At 51.3% G+C, this 25,233-nt stretch overlaps 1 protein-coding gene and 1 non-coding gene across 3 annotated transcripts in view; one reads left to right on the plus strand and one right to left on the minus strand.

The window, feature by feature from the left end:
• mms19 (MMS19 homolog, cytosolic iron-sulfur assembly component) overlaps positions 1 to 25,233 on the plus strand; it is a 104,356-nt gene that overhangs the window by 61,630 nt on the left and 17,493 nt on the right. For both annotated transcript variants that reach the window (XM_068053140.1, XM_068053141.1), the window contains exons 21-27: positions 942 to 1,044; positions 8,454 to 8,528; positions 17,507 to 17,633; positions 19,755 to 19,876; positions 20,568 to 20,624; positions 20,762 to 20,948; positions 22,126 to 22,208. In XM_068053140.1, the coding sequence (XP_067909241.1) occupies positions 942 to 1,044; positions 8,454 to 8,528; positions 17,507 to 17,633; positions 19,755 to 19,876; positions 20,568 to 20,624; positions 20,762 to 20,948; positions 22,126 to 22,208 (754 nt within the window). The remainder of the gene's footprint in view (positions 1 to 941; positions 1,045 to 8,453; positions 8,529 to 17,506; positions 17,634 to 19,754; positions 19,877 to 20,567; positions 20,625 to 20,761; positions 20,949 to 22,125; positions 22,209 to 25,233) is intronic.
• Positions 17,021 to 17,157, minus strand: LOC137381002 (U4 spliceosomal RNA). The gene has a single exon (XR_010977100.1). It is a non-coding gene; the product is annotated as a U4 spliceosomal RNA (small nuclear RNA).

Genomic DNA, 25,233 nt, shown 5'->3' on the forward strand with positions numbered 1-25,233 from the left:
CACCCTGCAGCTCCTTGTCCTTCCCCCTGGCTCACTCCTGAATCACTGGCGTGCAATCCCAACAGTAGCATGTGCCCACAAACACTTCAACCCACTGGCACGATCCTGCTAAGCTTCCTGTGTCGCAGTTCATTATGGAATCGTACAGCACAGGAGGAGGCCATTCAGCCCGCCATGCCTGTACTGACTCTTTCAAAGAGCTAGCCACTCATTCCCACTCCCCTGCACTTTCCCCATAGCCCTGCAGATTTTTCCTTTTCAATAATTCATCCAATTTCCTTTTGAAAGTTACTATTGAATCTGCTTCCACTGCCCTTTCAGGCAGCGTGTTCCAGATCACAGCAACTCGCTGTTTTTTTTTTTTAATTCTCCCCTCTGGTTCTTTTGCCAATTATAATTCATGGTATAGTTGCCCCTCCTTTCAGCTCTGGTCTTTTGTGCATTCAGAGAATGTAGGTTCCAGTCCCACCACAGCAGCTTGAGAATTTGAATTCGGTTTTTAAAAAGCTGCTATCAGTAAAAGTGAAGCTGTTAGATTGTGATTAATATCCAGTTGGTTCCCCAGTGTCCCTTTAGGAGTGAAACCTGCCTGTCCTTACTCTGTCTGGGCCTATGGGTGACTCCAGTTCCACACCAACGTGATTGAGTCTGACTCTTAACTGCCCCCTGAAGTAGACCAGTCTGTTGAATCAAATCACTAGCAGCATTTCTGGAAGAAGGACCACCACCACCACAAACTCAGGGGAGCGGAAGAAGAACAATAAATTCCAGCCTTGCCAGTGACTCCCTCATCCCGAGTGATTTCTTTTTTAAACCTGGATTTTGAACAGTTGCAGGGCAGCAGAATTATTAACTCATGGTTGCATTAATTATACATTGGGTGAATTCGAAAGGATATGTAGAAATTTTGGAAAAAATTGTTTTTCTTTCTCCCCTCTTAGACTAGCTTCTGGAACAATCTCCCAGGTTGTGGCCTTGTATCTTGATGGGAACGTCTCCTTCTTGCCTGAAAATAACCTGTCCAGAAAGTTTCAGCCTTTTCAAGTGAGTAACTCCTTTGTTTTGCTTGTTAATGTTTTCGAATCATACAGCATAGAAGGAGGCCATTCAGCCCATCTTGTATGTGCAGGCTCTTTGGAAGAGCAGTCCAATTAGTCCCGCTCTTCATGACCGTGCACATTTTTTTTCCTTCATTTATTTATCCAGTTTCCTTTTGAAAGTTAATATTGAATCTGCTTCCACCATCGTCGCAACTTGCAACTCACTGTGTTTTTAAAAAAAACTCCTCCGCTCGCGCCTGATACTTTTGCCAATTATCTCAAATTGATGTACCCTGGTTACTCATCATCTGAGGATGTTGTTTCGTTAGCTTAGCCTAGGGCCCATTATGCCCAGCTGAACAGCGGGTATCGTCTGGGCTATTCAACTGCTAAGCCATAAACGTCCAGCCCAATCCTGCACTAGCCTGATATCCACAGAGGTGTTTGCAGGATCCGAGTCGGCTTTAGTTCTTTGCTGTTGAAATAGTTCCCTGGGATCTTCCAATGCGTTGGAGCAGGCAGACGGGGCCTCGGTTTATCCAGTCACCGTGTCACACATTTGTTGCAATTTTGATGTTAGTGACGGAAAGAAAGCAGAGGAAGAAGAGGAGGCCATTTAGCCCCTCAAGCCTGTTCCGCTGTTCAGTTAATCATGGATGATCAGAACGTCAACCCCTTTTGCCCATTTTTGATCCCTTGATATCCTTACCCAATAAAAACTTCCCTCTTGAGTTCCATTTGTTCCTCAGCAACTAGACCCTTTTGGGGGAAGGGAGTTCCACTGCTCCTTGTGTGGAAAAATTGCTTCCCAATTATACTCTTGAACGCCTGGTTCTAATTTTAAGATAGCTCATCTTTGTTCTGGACTCTCCCACCAGAGGAAATAGTTTCTCTCTCTCTCTCTCTCTCTCTCTCTCCACCTACCTGATTGACTCCCTTTTGTTATTTTTAACACTTTGATTTAATCACCCCTCAATCTGTTATCCTTGAGGGAATATAAGCCTAAACCAAACTGCAATCTGTTAGTATAATTTCACCCCTTTCGCCCTGTGATCATTCTGGTGAATCTATCTCCAAGGCCAGTATACCCTTCTTGAGGTGCAGTGCCCCTGAGCTGTATGCAGATCTCTTCTGGGTGGCATCTAATCAACGCTGTAGACAATTGAAGCACCTCTTTATATTACAGCCCCATGGGATCAAGGCCACCATCTAGTTTGCAGTGAGAGTAGACCTGTTTTTCTTGACAGAGTTTGAAGAAGGCTGTTTTAAAATAAGGACATGAAAGAGTTCCTGAAACATTATTAACTGTTCTGGTACACCACCGTGGGATGTTTCCTGGTACTGCATGTGAAGCACATTACGGTGATGCTAAATTCATCTCACTTCAACAAGCTGTTTTGAGCCCTCCTCACTGCTCTATTGGTTTATCCAGTGGAGGGTCGAGAACTAGGGGTCATAGTCTTGAGATATGGGGCCAGCCATTTATAGACAATTACATAGAATTTTACCACACAGAAACAGGCCTTTGGCCCAACAGGTCTGTGCGGACTGAGATGAGAAATTTCTTCACCCAGAGTGTTGTAAATCTTTGGAATTCTCTACCCCAGAGAGCTGTGGATGCTCAGTCATTGAGTATATTCAAGACTGATGGATTAGATTTTTGGGTACTAAGGGAATCGAGGAATATAAAGCTAGTGCAAGAAGGTGGAGTTGAGATAGAAGCTCAGCTATGAACTTACTGAATGGTGGAGCAGGCTTAAGGGAATGAATGGCCTACTCCTGCTCCTATTTCTTATGTAGCTGAGCCATACTGATCAGAAAGCCCAGGTTTGATCTTCACTCTGTACTGAGCCAGCTAATTTCATCTGCGATAGTGGTGGGAATTGAGTTAGGGAAACATCGGCTAGGGCTCTTGCTCCTAACCGTCTCTCTAATGACCTGTGTCTGAAAGCGAGTGTGCAGGCGGGGACAAGCGCAGCCTCTGCAGTTGAATAGGCTGCTTGGTGTCATGCTGTTGAGGCTCATGTGAAGAATGGTCACTTGAAGATACTGAGATTGGATGTTGCCTGTGGAACTTTACTGGAAAAAGGAAAGTAGTCCTTGAGAGCTGAGGGTATACCAGAAAATTCTGGAAGGAACTTCTCCTTCTGCCTTCCCCACCCCAAACAACAGCCCCAGCCAAGGTTTATTCCACATTGCATTGAGTAACTTGGTTGAAGAATGCCCCAGGGCTCTGCACCAGTGACTCTGTAAACAGCAGTCGGTGAGTGAGAGTAGCTGATTGGTCATTGGCCCTGAGTCTTTATTTTTCCTTTCTCCGCCCTTCCATGGTTAGGTCAGGGGGAGGCGCTGCGCAGTGGTATTGTCACTGGACTAGTAACCCAGAGACCTAAGTTATTGCTCTGGGGACATGGGTTTGAATCCCACCACAGCAGAAGGTGGGATTTGAATTCAGTTAATAAAAATCTGGAATTAAAAAGCTATTCTAATGACCATGAAACAATTGTCGATTGTTGTAAAAACCCATCTGGGTCACTAATGTCCTTTAGGGAAGGAAATCTGCCGTCCTTACCTTGTCTGGCCTACATGTGACTCCAGACCCACAGCAATGGGGTTGACTCTTAAATGCCTTCTGAAATGTCCTAGCAAGCCACTCAGTTGTATCTAACCGAATGAAAGCGGACGGACACACCAGAAACGACAACGGCAAACCCAGCCCCATCGATCCTACAAAGTCCTCCTTACTAACATCTGGGAACTGTCCCACAGACTAGTCAAGCAACAACCTATCATGGTCCCGAATCATACCTTGCAGACAATGTCCCAGACACCGCCATCACCATCCCTGGGTATGTCCTGTCCCACCAGCAGGACAGACCCAGCAGAGGTGGCGGGACAGTGGTATACAGTAGGGAGGGAGTTGCCCTGAGAGTCCTTAACATCGACTCTGGACTCCATGAAGTCTCGTGGCATCAGGTCAAACATGGGCAAGGAAATCTCCTGCTGATGACCACCTACTGCCCTCCCTCAGCTGATGAATCAGTACTCCTCCACATTGAATACAACTTGGAGGAAGCACTGAGAATGGCAAGGGTGCAGAACGTACTCTGGGTGGGGACTTCATTGTCCATCACCAAGAGTGGCTCGGTAGCACCACTACTGACTGAGCTGGCCAAGTCCTGAAGGACATAGCTGCTAGACTGGGTCTGCGGTAGGTGGTGAGGGAACCAAGAGGGGAAAACATAATTGACCTCATCCTCACCAATCCGCCTGCCAGAGGTGCATTTTGTCTATGACAGTATTGGTTGGAGTGACCACCACAGAGACCTTGTGGAGACAAAGTCCCGTCCTCACACTGAGGATACCCTCCATCGTGTTGTGTGGTACTACCACCTTGTTAAATGGGATGGATTTCAAACAGATCTAGCAATGCAAAACTGGGTACCAATGAGGTGCTGTGGACCATCAGCAGCAGCAGAATTGGATGCAACCACAATCTGTAACCTCATGGCCCGGCATATCCCCCACTCTACCATTACCATCAAGCCAAGAGACCAATCCTGGTTCAATGAAGAGTGCAGGAGGACATGCCGTGTCAACCTGGTGAAGCCACTACCCAGGACTACTTGTTTGCCAAACAGCATAAGCAGCATGCAATAGAGAGAGCTAAGAGATCCCACGACCAACGGATCAGATCTAAGCTCTGCAGTCCTGCCACACCAGTCTTGAATGGAGGTTAACAATTAAACAACTAACTGGAAGAGGTGGCTCCACAAATATTCCCATCCTGAATGATGGGGGCGCCCAGCACATCAGTGCAAAAGATGAGGCTGAAGCATTTGCAACAGTCTTCAGCCAGAAGAGCCGAGTTGATGATCCATCTCGGCCTCCCCCTGAAGTCCCCAGCATTACAGATGCCAGACTTCAGCCAATTCGATTCACTTCGCATGATATCAAGAAACAACTGAAGGCACTGGATACTGCAAAGGCTATGGGCCCTGACTATATTCCAGCAATAGTACTGAAGACCTGTGCTCCAGAACTTGCTGCACCCCTAGCCAAACTGTTCCAGTACAACACTGGCCTCTACCCAGCAATGTGGAAACCTGCCCAGGTAAATCCTGTATACAAAAAGCAGGACAAGTCTAACCCGGCCAATTACCATCCCATCAGTCTACTCTCAATCATCAGCAAAGTGACGGAAGGTATTGTCGACAGTGCTATCAAGTGGCACTTGCTTAGCAATAACCTGCTCACTGATGCTTAGTTTGGGTTCTGCCAGGGCCAGTCAGCTCCAAACCGCATTCCAGCCTTGGTTCAAACATGGACAAAAGAGCTGAACTCGAAGTGAACAAGAACAAAGAACAAAGATAATTACAGCACAGGAACAGGCCCTTCGGCCCTCCAAGCCTGCGCCGATCCAGATCCTCTCTCTAAACATGTCGCCTATTTTCTAAGGTTCTGTATCTCTTTTCTTCCTGCCCATTCATGTATCTGTCTAGATACATCTTAAAAGACTCCATCGTGCCCGCATCTACCACCTCCGCTGGCAATGCGTTCCAGGTGCCCACCACCCTCTGCGTAAAGAACTTTCCACGCATATCCCCCCTAAACATTTCCCCTTTCACTTTGAACTCGTGTCCTCTAGTAATTGAAACCCCCACTCTGGGAAAAAGCCTCTTGCTATCCACCCTGTCTATACCTCTCATGATTTTGTACACCTCAATCAGGTCCCCCCTCAACCTCCGTCTTTCTAATGAAAATAATCCTAATCTACTCAACCTCTCTTCATAGCTAGCGCCCTCCATACCAGGCAACATCCTGGTGAACCTCCTCTGCACCCTCTCCAAAGCATCCACATCCTTTTGATAATGTGGCGACCAGAACTGTACGCAGTATTCCAAATGTGGCCGAACCAAAGTCCTATACAACTGTAACATGACCTGCCAACTCTTGTACTCAATACCCCGTCTGATGAAGGAAAGCATGCCATATGCCTTCTTGACCACTCTATTTACCTGCGTTGCCACCTTCAGGGAACAGTGGACCTGAACACCCAAATCTCTCTGGACATCAATTTTCCCCAGGACTTTTCCATTTACTGTATAGTTCACTCTTGAATTGGATCTTCCAAAATGCATCACCTCGCATTTGCCCTGATTGAACTCCATCTGCCATTTCTCTGCCCAACTCTCTAATCTATCTATATTCTGCTGTATTCTCTGACAGTCCCCTTCACTATCTGCTACTCCACCAATCTTAGTGTCGTCTGCAAACTTGCTAATCAGTCCACCTATACTTTCCTCCAAATCATTAATGTATATCACAAACAACAGTGGTCCCAGCACGGATCCCTGTGGAACACCACTGGTCACACGTCTCCATTTTGAGAAACTCCCTTCTACTGCTACTCTCTGTCTCCTGTTGCCCAGCCAGTTCTTTATCCATCTAGCTAGTACACCTTGGACCCCAAGCGCCTTCACTTTCTCCATCAGCCTGCCATGGGGAACCTTATCAAACGCCTTACTGAAGTCCATGTATATGACATCGACAGCCCTTCCCTCATCAATCAACTTTGTCACTTCCTCAAAGTGAGGTGAAAGTGACTGCCCTTGACATCAAGGCAGCATTTGATCGAGTATGGCATCGGGCCCTAGCAAAACTGGAGTCAGTGGGAATCAAGGGGGAAACTCTGCACTGGTTGAAGTCATACCTAGCACAAAGGAAGCTGGTTGTGGTTGTTAGAGGTCAATCATTTCAGCTCCAGGACATCACTGCAGGAGTGCCTCAGGGTAGTTAGTGTCCTAGACCCAACCATCTTCAGCTGCTTCATCAATGGCCTTCCTTCAATCATAAGGTCAGAAGTGGGAATGTTCGCTGATGATTGCACAATGTTCAGCACCATTCGTGACTCCTCAAATACTGAAGCAGTCCATGTAGAAATGCAGCCAAGACCTGGACAATATCCAGGCTTGGGCTGATGTTTGGCGCGAATGTTATTTGCCACTTAAGTGCCAGGCAATGAGGATCTCCAACAAGAGAGAATCTAACCATCTCCCCTTGACATTCAATGGCATGACCATCGCTCAATCCCCCACCATCAACATCCTGGGGGTACCATTGACCAGAAACTGAACTGCAGTAGCCATATAAATACCGTGGCTACAAGAGCAGGTCAGAGGCTAGGAATCCTGTGGCGAGTAACTCGCCTCCTGACTCCCCAAAGCCTGTCCGCCATTTATAGGGCAGAAGTCAGGAGTGTGATGGAATACTCTCCACTTGCCTGGATGGGTGCAGCTCCTACAACACTCAAGAAGCTCGACACCATCCAAGACAAAGCAGCCTGCTTCATTGGCACCCCATCTACAAACATTCACTCCCTCCAGCACTGGCGCATGGTGGCAGCAATGTGTACTATCTACAAGATGAACTGCAAGAATGCACCAAAGCTCCTTAAATAGTACCTTCCAAACCCTTGACTTCTACCACCTAGAAGGACATGGGCAGCAGATGCATGGGAACACCACCACCTGCAAGTTCCCCTCCAAGCCACGCACCATCCCGACTTAGAACTATATCGCCATTCCTTCACTGTCGCTGGGTCAAAATCCTGGAACTCCCTTTCTAACAGCATTGTGGGTGTACCTACCCCACATGGCCTACAGAGATTCGAGAAGATAGCTCACCACCACCTTCTCGAGGGCAATTAGGGATGGGCAATAAATGCTGTCCTAGCCAGCAACGCCCACATTCCAAGAACGAATAGAAGAAAATTCCTGCTTGCCAGCTCCCTCCGATGGTTTTCAGTCTTGCTCAGAAACTCATCGAGCTGGGAGTCACAGGACAAATTCATGAATCTGCCTCTCGCCCACACCATCCTTATAAACCATGACATTTAGTGGTTGCACAAAACAAACTCCAGTTTGGACTGACTTGGTCCATTCCATTTATCCTTGGGCTTACAAACTGCCCCAAATGGGGCTCAAATTTACAGTCTGACTTGGGGAGGCCACAGGATGGCTCATGTGGGATTGGCACAAGAGCATACTCCCCTTTAGTCCAGAGGTGCCTTGTTGGATTGGAGCCAAGGGTCTTTTACTCTCTATCTGACTGGGGGTGAGCTTGAGCTGATGCGGGGCTCCTGAACTGGAAGGTGTTGCAAACCTCAACATGACAATCCCTCGACAGAGTGAGGAAAAAATTCCAATGCCTCTCAATGTTACAGTTGAAGGTTGCCTAATTCTTCCCCTACTGTCTTCCAACAGGAAGATTGAAGCTTGGCACAATGGGCCTTTGGCCATTCAACCCTCCAGCACCAGCTTATAAATTAATTCTGTGTCTCATCATAAAGAATTGTGAAATTTGAATGTCTCCTTGTGATCTGTACCATATAATATTTTTCTTTCTTTCCAGCTGCCTGACTCTCCATGGCTACAGACTCAGTTGATTGCCCTCCTGCAGGCTGCTGTCTGCTCTCTGCCAAGGAATGTGAGTATCAACCTGACCTGATCACACAAAGTCTTTCCCTCCTTGGAGCCGAGTGGTGCAATCGCTCAGTACCTCCTGGGCTTGCATTTGGAATCCGGCACAGATCAATGAAGTGATTGATAAAGGGGAGTCCACAGACAAATGATGTTTATAAGCCAGTATTAAAGTGGCAGTCCCCATTTTACAGAACGCAGTGAGTGTGAGAAATGGAAATGTCACACTGGTACCACACTTGAGATAAAAAGTAAAAATGCTGGAAATACTCAGCAGGTCTGGCAGCATGTGTGGAGAGAGAAGCAGAGTTAATGTTTCAGGTCAGTGACCTTTCATCAGAACTGGCAAAAGTTAGAAATGTAGTAGGTTTTAAGCAAATAAAGTGGGGGGGGGACGCAAAAGGGAAGTTGTTGATAGGACAGAGGGTCACCGAAAATAACCTGACCAGAAGGTCATGGAGCAAAGGCAAAGGGTGTGTTAATGGTGTGGAGAAAGACGAAGTGTTAGTGCAGAGAGAGTGTTAAATGACAGAATAATGAACGCCCTAGCCAAAAGCGCAAATGTGAAAAAACACCATGGGCAGGTACATGGTGGAAAAAAATTGATGAAACAAACTAAAATAAAATAAAATGATAACAAGTAAAAATAAAAATAAAAAAGGGGGGCCAGTCATGCTCTGAAATGATTGAACTCAATGTTAAATCCTGTAGGCTGTAGCGTGCCTAATCGGTAAATGAGGTGCTGTTTCTCGAGCTTGTGTTGATGTTCACTGGAACACTGCAGCAAGCCCAGGACAGAGATGTGGGCATGAGAGCAGGGGAGGTGTGTTGAAATGGCCAGCAACCGGAAGCTTGGGGTCATGTTTTCGGACTGAGCGGAGGTGTTCCGCAAAGCGGTTACCCAGTATGCGTTTGGTCTCCCCCAGTGTAGAGGAGACCACATTGTGAGCAGCAAATACAGTATACTACATTGAAAGAAGTAAGAGTAAATTGCTGCTTCACCTGAAAGGAGTGTTTGGGGCCTTAGTTAGTGAGGAGAGAGGAGGTAAAAGGGCAGGTATTACACCTCCTGCGATTGCATGGGAAGTTGTTGTGGGAAGGGGAGGATGTGTCGCGGGTAATGGAGGAGTGGACCAGGGAATGATCCCTTTGGGATGCTGACAGGGGAGGGGAAGGGAAGATGTGTTTCGTAGTGGCATCACGCAGGAGGTGGCTGAAATGTTGGATGATGATCCTTTGGATGTGGGGGCTGGTGGGGTGGAAAGTGAGGACAAGGGAGAACCCTGTCAAGGTTCTTGGAGGGAGGGGAAGGGGTGCAGGCAGAGGTGCGGGAAATGAGCCGGACACGGTTGAGGGCCCTGTCAACCACATTGGGAGGGGGGGGCGGAAATCCTCGATTGAGGAAAAAGGAAGACATATCAGAAGCGTTGTTTGTGGAAGGTAGCATCATCAGAGCAGCTGTGTCGGAGACTGAGTAATTGGGAGAATGGAATGGAGTCCTTACAGGAGGTAGGGTGTGAAGAAGTGTAGTCAAGGTAGCTGTGGGAGTCGGTGGGCTTATAATGGATATTAGTAGACAGCCTATCTATCCCCAGAGATGGAGACAGAGAAGTCGAGGAAGGGAAGGGAAGTGTCGGAGATGGACCATGTAAAGGTGAGAGAAGGGTGGAAATTGGAAGCAAAGTTGATAATGTTTTCCAGTTCGGGGCGGGAGCAGGAAACGGCACCGATACAGTCATCAATGTACCGGAAAAAGAGTTGGGGGAGAGGGCCCGAGTTGGACTGGAACAAGCAATATTCGACAAATCCCACAAAAAGACAGGCACACTTCTCAGGTTGGGTTGAGGCAGTGTAGAGGGAGCTTTACTCTGTATCTAACCCCTGTTTTTTTTAAAATTTATTTTATGTCGAGGGGGCCTTTATTTTCAAGGCCCCCTTTATATACATTTTATAAAAATAACTATGAAAAAATACAGATAAATAAACCAAAAAACAAATTAAAATGCCATTCCCGGTATCGACTATGCACTCCAATCCCTGCGCAGAAGGCCTCAAGTGTACCGGTGGACACCGCATGCTCCTTCTCCAGGGACACCTGGGCGTGAAGGTAATCGGGGAGGATGGACAAACCCCGCCCTCCCCAACGGCCCACAGCCTGGACCTGTGAATTGCCACCTTGGCCAGGCCCAGGAGCAGACCAACCAGGAGATTCTCCTCCCGGCCCACGCCCGTCCGCACCGGGTGCCCAAAGATCAGGAGCGTGGGACTGAAGTGCAGCCAGAACTTGAGGAACAGCCCCTCCAAATACTCAAAGAGGGGCTGCAACCTCGCACACTCCGTATATATGTGAAACACGGACTCGTCCAAGCCGCAGAAAGTACAGGCGGCCTGGGAGTCCGTGAACCTACTTAAAAGTCTATTGCACGGGACTGCCCTAAGCAACACCCTCCGCCCCAGGTCCCCGATGTAAAGGGGGAATACTCCCGCGTAGAGAGACCTCCATCGGGGTTTCCCCTCGCCGCCAGATGGCAACGTGGACCGCCAGAGACTGTCCGGCCGGCTGACGAGGGCAAGGAAGTGGAGAGTGTGCAGGAGCAGCCCGTACAGGAAACCCCTCCGTGCCGACTGGAATGCTCGGGTTGTGCGGAACTGGCTCCCGAGGAGGGTTTCGGGGCCTGAATCTGATGAGCAGCTCCAGCCAAGCAGGGGTCAGCTCGGCCAGGAGTGCTATGCCGTCCCGAGCCCCCCCCTCCAGCTGCAGTGAGAGGTGCCCCGGGGGCTTCGGCTACTCCTCTGCCCGTCGGTCCGTCCCCAGAGTCGGCAGCCCAGACAGCCGAGGCGCTCTCTTCTGCCGGTGGGGGAGTGCCCCGACTGGAGGCAACCGTGTTCCAGACTCGGAACAGGTCTTGGTAAAAGACAGGCAACTCCCTCAGAGAGGCGCGGCTAACAGTCTCCGCCGGGAGTTGTGTGTCGTCTTGAAGGCAGTGACACTGGCGGAAAAAATACATAGCCAGCGCACACCATCTGGGAGGACGCTTGACATACAGGTATCCCTGCAGGGTCCGAAGGCGGAGAGTCTCAGCCTGGGTGCGGAGGCACACCAGCAACTGGCCGCTCTCCTCGACCGGGAGACTCGGGACTGCAGCAGAGACCCAGTGTTTCATCTTGCCCCAGAAGAAATCGACGAGTTTCTTTTGGAACTTGGTGAATGCAGGGGGTGGGGCCAAAGTGACCAACCGGTACCACAGCATCGAGGCCACCAGTTGGTTTATGACCAGTGTTTGGCCCTTGTAGGAAAGCACTCTGAGCAGTCCTGTCCAGCGCCCCAGCCGAGCGGTGACTTTCGCCTCCAACTCCTGCCAGTTTGCCGGCCAGGCTTCCTCAGTGGGGCTAAGGTGGACTCCCAGATAGAGGAGGTGCGTGGTCCACCAGGAGACCAGAACATTTCTCCCAATTGATCCTTGCGGTGGACGCGGCAGAAAAGGTCTGCTGGCAGTTGCACATCCTCCGCAAGCCAACGGGATCTGCGACTGCGAGGAGCACGTCATCGGCATAAGCAGGCACCGGAACGCATCCACGCAGATGGTATACAATTTGCCGGACATGGGGCATCCCTGACTCACTCCTCTCCCAAAGCGAAGGGGCGCCATCAAGGACCCATTTAACTTTGACCAGACACACTGTAGCGGCGCATAAAAGTCAGACCCGGGCCACAAAATGTTGCCCGAGTCCGAAAGTGCACAGAGCTCCGAAAAGGTATTAGTGATCCATCCTGTCAAAAGCCTTCTCCTGATCGAGGGAGAGAAAGGCGACCGACAGACCAGTCCTCTGGGAAAGATGAATCAGGTCCCGGACCAGGTGGATGTTTAGTTTAGTTTAGAGATACAGCACTGAAACAGGCCCTTTGGCCCACAGAGTCTGTGCTGACCATCAACCACCCATTTATACTAATCCTACGCTAATTCCATATTCCTACCACATCCCCACCTGTCCCTATATTTCCCTACCACCTACCTATACTAGGGGCAATTTATAATGGCCAATTTACCTATCAACCTGCAAGTCTTTGGCATGTGGGAGGAAACCGGAGCACCCGGAGGAAACCCACGCAAACACAGGGAGAACTTGCAAACTGCACACGGGCAGTACCCAGTATTGAACCCGGGTCGCTGGAGCTGTGAGGCTGCGGTGCTAACCGCTGCGCCACTGTGCCGCACTGTTCCTGGATCGACTGGCCCGGGACCGAGTAGGACTGGTCGGGGTGGATCATGTGGGCCCGCACAGAGCCCAGGCGGGTAGACATAGCCCGGGCAAAGATCTTGTAATCCGTGCTGAGGAGGGAGACCGGACGCCAGTTTTTAAGCAGGTGGAGATCGCCCCTCTTCGGCAGCAGGACGTTGACCGCCCTGCGCCACGAGAGGGGCATCTCCCCGGTCGCTAGGCTTTCCCCCAAGACGTCCCAGAATGCCATGAGGAACTCCACGGTCAGCATGTCCAGCCATGGGGATTTGCCCCTCGAGAGCTGATGGAGGGCACCGGTCAGCTCCGCCAACGTGAGCGGAGCCTCCAATCCTTTGACTCCCTGCGGCAGGTCCTCCCACAAAACTCTGCGCGCGTCCTCGCTGGATGGATCCGGAGAGAACAACGCACTGTAATAAGTACCGACCAGGAGGCCCATTCCCTCCAGACGAGCTGCTTACGGACCCACCGCCATTTTTCCAGCGAGTAGAAGAAGGGTGAGGCGCAGTCCAAATCTTCCAGGATCTGGATCAGCGACATCACGTACGCGCCTCGGGAACCTATGAGCTGCAGGTCCCTCAGCGCACCCTTCTCTTTGTACGCCTGCCACAGGGCCAGGTCCGCGACGGCATGATCGAGGCGGGGCTCCAAGTCGAGCACCTCCCTTTCCAGGCGCCCGATCTTGGCTTCCCGCCTCTTGGTCGGCCCCTTTGCGTACTCCTGACAGAAGACACGGATGTGAGACTTGCCCACATCCCACCATAGCCTCAAGGAGGGGAAGCCCCCCTGCTTCCTTCTCCAGTCGGCCCAGAATCGACGGAACGAGTCACTGAATCGCTCATCCTCCAGCAGCCGGTTGTTAAAGTGCCAGTACGCGGACCCCGCCCGCATGCGGAGCGGAGTGAACTCTGCCCACACCAGGTAGTGGTCCGAGCACAGCACCAGCCGCATGGAGGTTGCCGAGACACGGGAGACGTAAGCCTGCGAAAAGTAGAGGTGCTTGATTCGGGACTCTCCTCCTCCAGACCTCCACATGAAGGCGCTGGAGTCAGGATGGAGATTCCGCCAGACGTCCACCAAGTTGAGGGAGTTGATCAATTCCCTCAACTTCTCCATCAATGCTTGGCTGCGCTGGGGACCGGAACGATCCCCCACCTCGAGGGTACAGTTAAAATCCGCCCCCCAAGGATGATGCACTCGCCACTATCGATGGAGCTGAAGAGAGCGGACACTTCTTCAAAGAAGCGCGCTTGCAACGCGCCAGGCCTGGGTGCGTACACGTTCACAAAGTGAAGCGGCACACTACCCAGGCGAACGGCGAGGTGGGCCCAGCACAAGCTCCTTGACCCCCAAGATCTTCGGCTGACAAGTTGGGGCCAATAAGATAGCCACCCCACTAGAAATAGGGGTGAGGTGACTCGTGTAGACCCCACCGTGCCACTCCAGGTGGCTTTGTCTCCCGAAATGGTGTGGGTTTCCTGCAGAAAGCTCACCGCATATCTCCCTTCCCTGAGGACTGAGAGGTTGTGAAATCTGCAGTGAGACCCCCTGCTGCCATTGATGTTGAGGCTGGTTATGGTTATCGTCATGTCAAAGGTACTGAAAAACCATCACCAACACCTCACTGTGAAAAGGGAGTGAAAGTGCACCTGGCCTTCCACTTCCCCAGCAACCCATTGAGGAACACATTAAATCGGTGCCTCTCAACCAGTTTCACGCCCGCACCCTTCTCTGCTTTCTTGAGGGCGGCACGGACGGACTGGATGATCAGCGCCAGATTTAACCAAAGGCCGAGGGCCAACTGAACTTTATTGTGGCAACCCCTGCATGCCACGACGAAATCCCAGAGTTCCGCTGTGGGGATGGGAGGAGACTCGATGGGAGGCACGAGGGACTCCACCACCTCACTGACGATGGAATCAAGATCGTCCTCCGTGCCCCACATCCAGGTCGTCACTGCCAGCGGCCGACACACCCACCACACACTGTGGGGTGGACTTGCTGGCCGCGCCAGCTGGTCTTGCCTCTGTCACGATCCCACCCCCAGGATCGATGGCAGAGGAGTCCTCTCTGGGTTCTAGAATGGAACTGGAGTTTGTGGGCACCAGTGGTTCAGGACCCCCCTCCATCTCCGTCCCTAGGCTAATGAGTGGTCCAAGGGAGATGGAAGTGCCCGACTCCAGAAATCCAGCTGGAGGCAGAGAGAGGAGGCCATCTCCTGTCCCATCAGCACCCACAGGACCAGCAGACAGGGAATTACACAGTTGGCCGGGTACATCCCGGGCAGGAGCGTCAGTCTGTTGGGAGGGTGGCCCCTCACAGGTCTTGCCCTTACCCAGGACACCCAGCCAATCGGCCAAAGGAATGATTTCTCCTGTGGGGTCCACAGACTCCCCTACCAAGGGCGGGTCCCCCACCTCGGGAGTTGACAAGATTACAGGGGCATCTCCCCCACCTCCGTTCCGAGGGGTGGAGGGTTCCCGCCCAGGGCTCGAGGCCTTGATCATGCTGGTGGCAGGCGGAACCTGAGGACCTACGCCAGGAGGTGGACCCCATGGTTCAGGGCCTTCTTCAGAGGAGGGATGTCTCCTCCTCTTATTTCGGGAGGGGTGCGGAGGCTGACACCTCCATGTCATCAGGGGCCTCTGCCTCCACAACCACCTGGTTGCCCTGGGCCTGAGCCCAGCCCTGGGGCAGGTGGATTCCCTGGAAGTGGGCCTTGGGCTGAGCTCAGGCTCGGGTTGTGCCACCGTGTCCAGGGGGCGCACCTGTCGCTGTTTGTTTTTCCTCCGCGCCTTGCTTCCACTTGGACGGGCACCCCTGCTCCCCACCGGAGGCTGTGAAAACCACAGCTTCTGGCACCTCCGGTGAAGGTGTAGGGGGAGTGGGAGGAGGTGCAGCAGCGCCACCCTTGGCTGCCGAGGTGAAGTTGGCAACCGGAAGGTTGGGGCAGTTCTTACGAACATGCCCCACCCCCTTGCAGATTTGGCACAGCGCCCCGTCCAAGGTCCAGAAGACGCGTTAGGCCGCCCCCTGGAACTGCACATTGAAGTGGCCATCCGTGACATGCAGCATAAATAACTGGTGGCGGAAGGAGTACACATGCTGGAGGCTGTTCTCTTGAAGACTGAGCGGGACTGGGGTGATCCCGATCTTTACCTCCCCCAGATGGTGCTGGTGGGGAAGGAGGAGCTCACCAGGAATGAAGGGCGGGATATTCAACAAAATGACCCGTTGCGCAGTGGCCTTCAGGGGGTCCACTGGCAGAAATGTCCCGCCCACGGTGAGCCCCTTGTTCTGGGCCAGGGACACCGCCGGCTCGGTCTTCAGGAAAAACACCGCCTTCCCTTACACTATTGAGGCAGCAACAGTGCACGAAGGGCCGACAACCTCAGCCATTGCCTTCACGCGTACCTCTATTGACATATTTGGGTGGACGTAGCTCTTGACCCCATGCTTCGATATTATCAGGTCAAACGGTGACGGGGCAACAGGACGTACAGCTGCAGCAGCATACGTGCGTGAAGGCCCCGCCACCGGTGAAGAGGGGCTGGCATGGGGTCGCAGAGCCACGCCTAACCCCAAGAAACAAAGCAGAGAACAGTTTTCTCTTAAACACAAGCAATATGATGGGGGTTGGGGGGGTGGAATGGGAGTAGAGGAGGATAGGGCTGAAAAGGACAAGGAGAGGATAGGGGATAGGTGGCCGAGTGATGAAGGGAGAGAAGGCCTGCGAGGACGCTACTGTTCAATTGGTGGTTGGAGCACCTTGCTGCAGAGTCCACACTTCAGTCTTCCAGTTAGGGTAGGGCTTTTCGCCCGGGTCGACTAGAGCCGCCCGGTTCTCTCCTTTTTCTTCTGTTCAATAAAGATTGTCTTTAGCCGGGCAGCTTCAGCCGTCCCAAGCCACACAGTTTGGGGTGGGGAGGGAGCCCCTTTTGTGCAGGATGGAAGATTAACATGAGCAAATACAGGGGCTCCCTTTAGAATTTGGCAGCCCCACCCCTGGATCTTCTGGTGCCTCCTCCCTCCCCCAACAGTCCAAACAACAAACAGTTCTCTGGTGCTCCAACACCCACCTCTCCAAAATGACTTGCAGGTCACCTTTGTCCTTGAATAAAGTACAACAGTTCCACAGTTAAAGTTGTAAATGCAGCTCTCTCCACTCCAGTTACTGCACTCCAGTTGCAGCAACATAGGTGCAGCTGCTCCCCCTGGTTGCAGACAGGAAGTGCTTCACAAATTGCCCAGCCAATCCCATTTTTTTTAAATCAAAAATTGCCATTGCTGACTATATTTCAAATCAGCATAGCGGGGTATTGGGAAAAGTTTTCAATAAGCAATAATCACGCTTCGGTTAAACCTCATTAGCTACGATATTGCCACTGCGCAAAGCCAATCCCATGCTGTACCTGTCCTGGGAGTGTTTGATGGGACAGTGTAGAAGGAGATTTACTCTGTATCTAACCCTTTTTTTTTTTTACTCTGCATCTAACTGCGTGCTGTACCTGTCCTGGGACTGTTTGGGGACAGTGTCGAGGCAATTTTCCTGTCTTTAATCGGTGCTCTTCCTAACCTCTGAGTGCTTGATGCCGAGTGTGGGTGTAAGATTCTAATCCCGTTACTGACTCTCTTCCTTCTAATGACATGAGAAGAAAAATCCAAATGCGATCTAATGTGGTTTTATAAACCTCAGATCACTAAATGTTAGGTTACTGAAGCTCTGGAGCATCTTTTGTGTTGCAGGTAGTGGTACCCCAACAGGAGAGGTTGTTGGCACACCTGATGGAGCTGTGTTGCACAAGCAACCACCGATTCACTTATACGTCTGCTGCCAAATGCATTGCTGGCCTTATCAACAAGTACCCTGCAGGTGAGGAAGGGGACTGGGTATGTATGTCTTTTCCCACGGCCAAACCTGTGATCCAAACCAACCTATCGTCAACAGGGTGGCACATTGGCGCAGTGGTCAGCACCGCAGCCTCACAGCTCCAGCGACCCGGGTTCAATTCTGGGTACTGCCTGTGTGGAGTTTGCAAGTTCTCAGTGTCTGCGTGGGTTTCCTCCGGGTGCTCCGGTTTCCTCCCGCATGCCAAAAGACTTGCAGGTTGATAGGTAAATTGGCCATTATAAATGGCCCCTAGTATAGGTAGGTGGTAGGGAAATATAGGGACAGGTGGGGATGTGGTAGGAATATGGGATTAGTGTAGGATTAGTATAAATGGGTGGTTGATGGTCGGCACAGACTCTGTGGGCCGAAGGGCCTGTTTCAGTGCTGTATCTCTAACTAACTAACTAACTAATACTGCCAGTTATATAGCACCTTTACTTGTCAGAAAGGTAAGGGGAGGTAAGGGTAAGGTTCATTGATGCTTTCAGTTCCCCCATCTTGGCACCTTTTCTTTAAATTTGTTCTTGGGATAAGGTGACACTACTCTTCAACCTTGGTGACCTGTACAGAGATTAATTGGAGATTTTGTGGGTGCAAGCACTTCTGTGTCACCATCAGTTGGCTCTTTATTCCTGTGTCCAAGTTTGCAATAGATTATAGAGGCAATTTCCTATCACTTTGCAATTGCACTCCCTCTACTGGAGCCTCTGCAGACAGGACAGTCACAGGAGACTAAGTGTAACATGTCAAGGTTACATAGGCACTTTCTAACATAAATATGGAAATGGGAACTTACAACGAAAGTAAGGGCAGAGTCCATGACTTCAAAATGGGGTACTGTATCATATGCATGATAGGTGGGATAGTCTTTCACTGCAGGTTATCTCTATGCTGCAAGATGGGGAGATGAGAGTTTTCTTTACACATTGAGTTGTTGTGATCTTGAATGCGCTGCCTGAAAGGGCGGTGGAATCCAATTCAGTGGTAACTTTCAAAAGAGAATTGGATTAATGCTTGAAAAGAAAAAATTGCACAGCTACGAGGAAACAGCAGGAGGAGTAGGACTAATTGGATAACTCATTCAAAGAGCCGGAACAGGCACGATGGGCTGAATGACCTCCTGTGCTGTATCATTTCTGATGTTGATGGCTGTTGATTTCTTGCAGTTATTGCCTTCCCGTTGCAGTGGGTCTTTATTACATTTTACACCTCTGTTGCCTTCCGCAAATATGAGTGATGCAACCGCCCTAAACCAGGGAAGATGCCTCAGACCTCCACTTCTACTAGGACAGGTGATTGACTAAGTCATACACCACTCTGCAGCCAGCTGCTGGGAAGATGGTGAGAGCCAGCCCTCAGGAGTCAGTGCTCCACTGCTCAGTGTGAAAAAAGATGAGGAGTGCTAGTCCTCAGGAGTGGGCCCTCCCCTCCCACCCCCCACTGTGGATAAAGATGGGGGAGGCCTAGTCCTCGGGATTGAGCGCTCCTCCAGTTGGTGTGTGAGTAAACGGTGAGTGCTGGCCCTCGGGATTGAACACTCCTCCCGTTGGTATGGAAAGCACTTCACCTTGACTTCTCAATTGGAAAGAATAAGGTCCAAGGCCCTGTAATGTTAGCAGCACCACCAAGGTTGGAGGAAAAAAAGGAAGAGGAACTGAGGTAAATCATATTTGATGCCAATCCTGGGTTTTTAAACAGCTGAATGTTGCAGGGTCAGGTGAAGACAGCGATGGGTGTGAGGTCTAAGTATAAGTGGACAATATCCTATGAAACCCAACACAGTCCAGTTCAAGGAAGTTCAGCAGCAATAAGCACAGTGGCACTGATAGAATACAGAACAGCAGAAAAGTGTCACGAGGAAAAGCAGGGAGACAGGGAGAGGGAAACTGAGGCTCAAGATGAAGTAAGGGATCATCTATCAGACAACAACCTTCTTTGCAGGAGCCTCAGCAGAAATGGAAGTGCTGTCAAAATCTAGGGTCAGACTTCAGATGAGTTGTTGTGAGTTACCTCCTTCTCAGGTTTCACTGACCATCCTTAAATGATGGAGCCTCTGCCGAGATTGGGTGTGTGACATACTTGATTCTCTTCCCTTGTGTGTAGGTGAGCAGTTGGATTCCATTCTACAGGATGTGCTGAAAAAGATGAACAGCGTGCTGGAGAGGAATGCTGGTGATTGTTCCCATGCCGCTAGCAGGACCCGGGTTTTCATCTTGCTGCTGTGGGTAAGCGGTTTAAACGCCGATGGTTATTAGAAATGAAGAAAGACTTGCATTCGCACAGCACTGAGCCACGGCTGGCATATTCGTAAATTTATCCGTGGATACAGGTGCTTCCATTGGTTTCAGTATCCTTGGGTTAAGAGGCAGTGAGCAAATCGGCCAGAGTTCCTGCTCCCAGTTGCTAACCAGTGACTCCGAAGGCAGCAGTTCAAGATTTACACTGGGACTTGCCAGGACCTGCAGTGCCTTGCCAAAAACTGCAGCGGATGCATGATCTGTAATGGCTTTTAAAAGGGGAGTGGATAATGAAACATTTAAACTGGCAGGTGAATGGGAGAAAGGAGGTGGCCCTTTCAGAGAGCTGGTGCAAGCACGATGGGCCGAATGGCTTTTTCTTCTGTGCTGTTAGATTCTGTGACTTGGTTCCTCCTTGAATTTGCCAGCACCGCCACCCTCATTCTCCAATGCCTATCGTGGCACTTTGCACCATTAGTTGATCGCCCACCGTGTGGTTAATTTTAAGTAGTCAGTTCACCTTCCCACTTCTGAGCTTGGGTCCTTTTGTTGTACCAATCTGGATTTCTTGATGCTGTAAAATTATTTATACCCCCTACCCCCAGGAGATGTGAATGGGCTTGGGACCGTGTTCCGCTCTATATAACAACCTTGTTCTTGTTTTGTATCATTTCCCCAGTTAACAAAATCTCTTGTGCTACGATATCACCTTCTGGCTGCCACATTGACTGACAAGGTAAGAGGGAGTTTGTGGACCATCTCTCTGATCTGTTCCTCAACATGAAGGCTTTTTACTTACTGATCTCTCCTTGTGCCTATCTGCTTCCTTTCTGCATCACACTTACTTCAGTCTCTCCTTTTCCCCACCCCCAGCTGATAGAGCTGCTCACTGACCCGGCTCTGGGAACCGAGGCAGCAGGTGGATTCTCTGTGTTAGTGAGCGACTCCACAGATGTCCTGAACAAAGCCACTCACGCTGACATCCGCATCATGTACCGGCAAAGGTTCTTCACTGAGAACGTCCCCAAACTGGTCCAGGGTTTCAACTCGGCCAGCAAAGGTAAACACTATCAACATCCTGGGGGTCACCATTGACCAGAAACTGAACTCAACCAGCCACGTAAATACTGTGGCTACAAGAGCAGGTTCGAGACTGGGAATTCTGCAGTGTGTCACTCACTACCTGTCTGCCATCTGCAAGGCACGAGTCAGGAGTGTGATGGAATACTCTCCACTTGCTTGGATGGGTGCAGCTCCAACAACACTCAGGAAGCTCCACATCCAGAACAAAGCAGCCCGCTTGATTGGTACCCCATCCACCACTTTCAACATGAATTCCCTCCACCACCGACAGACAGTGGCAGCAGTGTGTACCATCTACAAGTTGCACTGCAGCAACTCACCATGGCTCCTACGAGAGCACCTTCCAAACCCGCGACCTCTACCACCTAGAAGGACAAGGGCAGCAGATGCATGAGAACACCACCACCTGCAAGTTCCCCTCCAAGCCACACACCATCCTGACTTGGAACTATATCGCCGTTCCTTCACTGTCGCTGGGTCAAAATCCTGGAACTCCCTTCCTAACAGCACTGTGGATGTACCTACCCCACATGGACTGCAGCGGATCAAGAAGGCAGCTCACCACCACCTTCTCAAGGGCAATTGGGGATGGGCAATAAATGCTGGCCTAGCCAGTGACACCTACATCCCATGACCGAATAAAAACAAAGAAGTGGCTTCAGTTACAGTCAGAACTTCTGAACATTCTGGAACATTAGGAAAAGGAAGGCACAGTAGGTTAATGGGAACATGAGAGGACAGGATGGTTATTGTTTGCGGTCGGACCAACTGTCAGGGCAGGTGTGTGCAGCAGTCCCCAGGTAGCAGCACTCATACTGTGTCCTGGGAGTCACAGGAACACCAGGTCCAAAAGGGACTGTAAATGAAATTATTAAAATTTGTAACTGAGCTGTATGAGCATCCTTTAGTACAATGATGGGTTTTGGCTTTGATTCTTGTGAGCGGTGGGAGGATTTTGAGTTGTATAACACCTGGGTGAAATAAGGGCTGTCGGGCTGGATGGTCAGTGGAAATCAGCATTCAACTCCACTCCTATTTGTTCCCTAGTGAGCATGAACATGTTGATGTCAACACTGGTACTCTTGCTCTGTACAATGCCAGCATACCAGTTTCAATCACTCTAACATAGTCCCAATGGGTTTGGTTTCTTACAGATACTAAGTCGAACTACCTGAAGGCTCTTTCCCACGTATTGAACAGCCTCCCGAAGCAGGTCCTGAGGACAGAGCTCCCTTCGGTCAGTACTGGTGTTTTCCTCCTCTGGAGCTTTGTGCCGTTTTGGAATACAAGCATCTTGATCCTGTCAGTTATCTGATTGCTGCCGTTCTGTGTATATGTGGTTAGATGGTGCTCACGCTATTTAAATCTTTGCCTCTCCTTTCCCTTTCCCAACCTTGACCCTGAACTACACCAACTAGAAGTGTCATTGTGGTCCCTCCCCTATCATTTACCCCTGCCATCCATTCGTTTTAACAGTGCCAGGGATGACCGATGCAATGCTGGTTTAGATCAGGTGAGCATGTGTGATTGGCGCAGGCCAGATTGATGGGGAGGGTGTGATTGTGATTGGTGCAGGCCAGATTGTCGGAGGAGGGTGTGATTGGCACAGGCCTGATTGTCAGAGGAGGGTGTGATTGGCACAGGCCAGATTGACGGGGAGGGTGTGATTGGCGCAGGCCAGATTGATGGGGAGGGTGTGATAGGCGCAGGCCAGATTGATGGGGAGGGTGTGATTGGCACAGGCCTGATTGTCAGGGGAGGGTGTGATTGGCACAGGCCAGATTGACTGGGAGGGTGTGATTGGCACAGGCCAGATTGATGGGGAGGGTGTGATTGGCACAGGCCAGATTGACTGTGAGGGTGTGATTGGCACAGGCCAGATTGACTGTGAGGGTGTGATTGGCACAGGCCAGATTGACTGCGAGGGTGTGATTGGCACAGGCCAGATTGACTGTGAGGGTGTGATTGGCACAGGCCAGATTGATGGGGGAGGGTGTAATTGGCACAGGTCAGATTGATGGGGAGGCTGTGATTGGCACAGGCCAGATTGATGGGGAGGCTGTGATTGGCACAGGCCAGATTGACTGTGAGGGTGTGATTGGCACAGGCCAGATTGATGTGGAGAGTGTAATTGGCACAGGTCAGATTCATGGGGAGGGTGTGATTGGCACAGGCCAGATTGACTGTGAGGCTGTGATTGGCACAGGCCAGATTGACTGTGAGGCTGTGATTGGCACAGGCCAGATTGACGGGAAGGGTGTGATTGGCACAGGCAAGATTGGCTGGGAGGCTGTGATTGGCGCAGGCCAGATTGATGGGAAGGGTGTGATTGGCACAGGCCAGATTGACGGGGAGGGTGTGATTGGCACAGGCCAGATTGACGGGAAGGGTGTGATTGGCACAGGCCAGATTGACGGGGAGGGTGTGATTGGCACAGGCCAGATTGATGGGGAGGGTGTGATTGGCACAGGCCAGATTGACTGGGAGGGTGTGATTGGCACAGGCCAGATTGACTGGGAGGGTGTGATTGGCACAGGCCAGATTGACTGGGAGGGTGTGATTGGCACAGGCCTGATTGACGGGGAGGGTGTGATTGGCACAGGCCTGATTGACGGGGAGGGTGTGATTGGCACAGGCCTGATTGACGGGGAGGGTGTGATTGGCACACGCCTGATTGACGGGGAGGGTCTGATTGGCACAGGCCATATTGTCGGGGAGGGTCTGATTGGCACAGGCCAGATTGACTGGGAGGGTCTGATTGGCACAGGTCAGATTGACTGGGAGGGTGTGATTGGCACAGGCCAGATTGACGGGGAGGGTGTGATTGGCACAGGCCAGATTGACTGGGAGGGTGTGATTGGCACAGGCCAGATTGACTGGGAGGGTGTGATTGGCACAGGCCTGATTGACGGGGAGGGTGTGATTGGCACACGCCTGATTGACGGGGAGGGTCTGATTGGCACAGGCCATATTGTCGGGGAGGGTCTGATTGGCACAGGCCAGATTGACTGGGAGGGTCTGATTGGCACAGGCCAGATTGACTGGGAGGGTGTGATTGGCAGAGGCCAGATTGACGGGGAGGGCCTGATTGGCACAGGCCAGATTGACTGGGAGGGTGTGAATGGCACAGGCCAGATTGTCGGGGGAGGGTGTGATTGGCACAGGCCAGATTGACTGGGAGGGTCTGATTGGCGCAGGCCAGATTGACTGTGAGGGTCTGATTGGCACAGGTCAGATTGACTGGGAGGGTGTGATTGGCACAGGCCAGATTGACGGGGAGGGTGTGATTGGCACAGGCCTGATTGACGGGGAGGGTGTGATTGGCACAGGCCAGATTGACTGGGAGGGTCTGATTGGCACAGGCCAGATTGATGGGGGAGGGTGTAATTGGCACAGGTCAGATTGGGAGGGTCTGATTGGCACAGGTCAGATTGACGGGGAGGGTGTGATTGGCACAGGCCAGATTGACTGAGGGTGTGATTGGCACAGGCCAGATTGATGTGGAGAGTGTAATTGGCACAGGTCAGATTCATGGGGAGGGTGTGATTGGCACAGGCCAGATTGACTGTGAGGCTGTGATTGGCACAGGCCAGATTGACTGTGAGGCTGTGATTGGCACAGGCCAGATTGACGGGGAGGGTGTGATTGGCACAGGCCAGATTGACGGGAAGGGTGTGATTGGCACAGGCCAGATTGGCTGGGAGGCTGTGATTGGCGCAGGCCAGATTGACGGGGAGGGTGTGATTGGCACAGGCCAGATTGACGGGGAGGGTGTGATTGGCACAGGCCAGATTGACGGGAAGGGTGTGATTGGCACAGGCCAGATTGACGGGGAGGGTGTGATTGGCACAGGCCAGATTGATGGGGAGGGTGTGATTGGCACAGGCCAGATTGACTGGGAGGGTGTGATTGGCACAGGCCAGATTGACTGGGAGGGTGTGATTGGCACAGGCCAGATTGACTGGGAGGGTGTGATTGGCACAGGCCAGATTGACTGGGAGGGTGTGATTGGCACAGGCCAGATTGACTGGGAGGGTGTGATTGGCACAGGCCAGATTGACTGGGAGGGTGTGATTGGCACAGGCCTGATTGACGGGGAGGGTGTGATTGGCACAGGCCTGATTGACGGGGAGGGTGTGATTGGCACACGCCTGATTGACGGGGAGGGTCTGATTGGCACAGGCCATATTGTCGGGGAGGGTCTGATTGGCACAGGCCATATTGTCGGGGAGGGTCTGATTGGCACAGGCCAGATTGACTGG

The sequence above is a fragment of the Heterodontus francisci genome, chromosome 20 (assembly GCF_036365525.1).
Source record: "Heterodontus francisci isolate sHetFra1 chromosome 20, sHetFra1.hap1, whole genome shotgun sequence".
NCBI lineage: Eukaryota > Metazoa > Chordata > Chondrichthyes > Heterodontiformes > Heterodontidae > Heterodontus > Heterodontus francisci.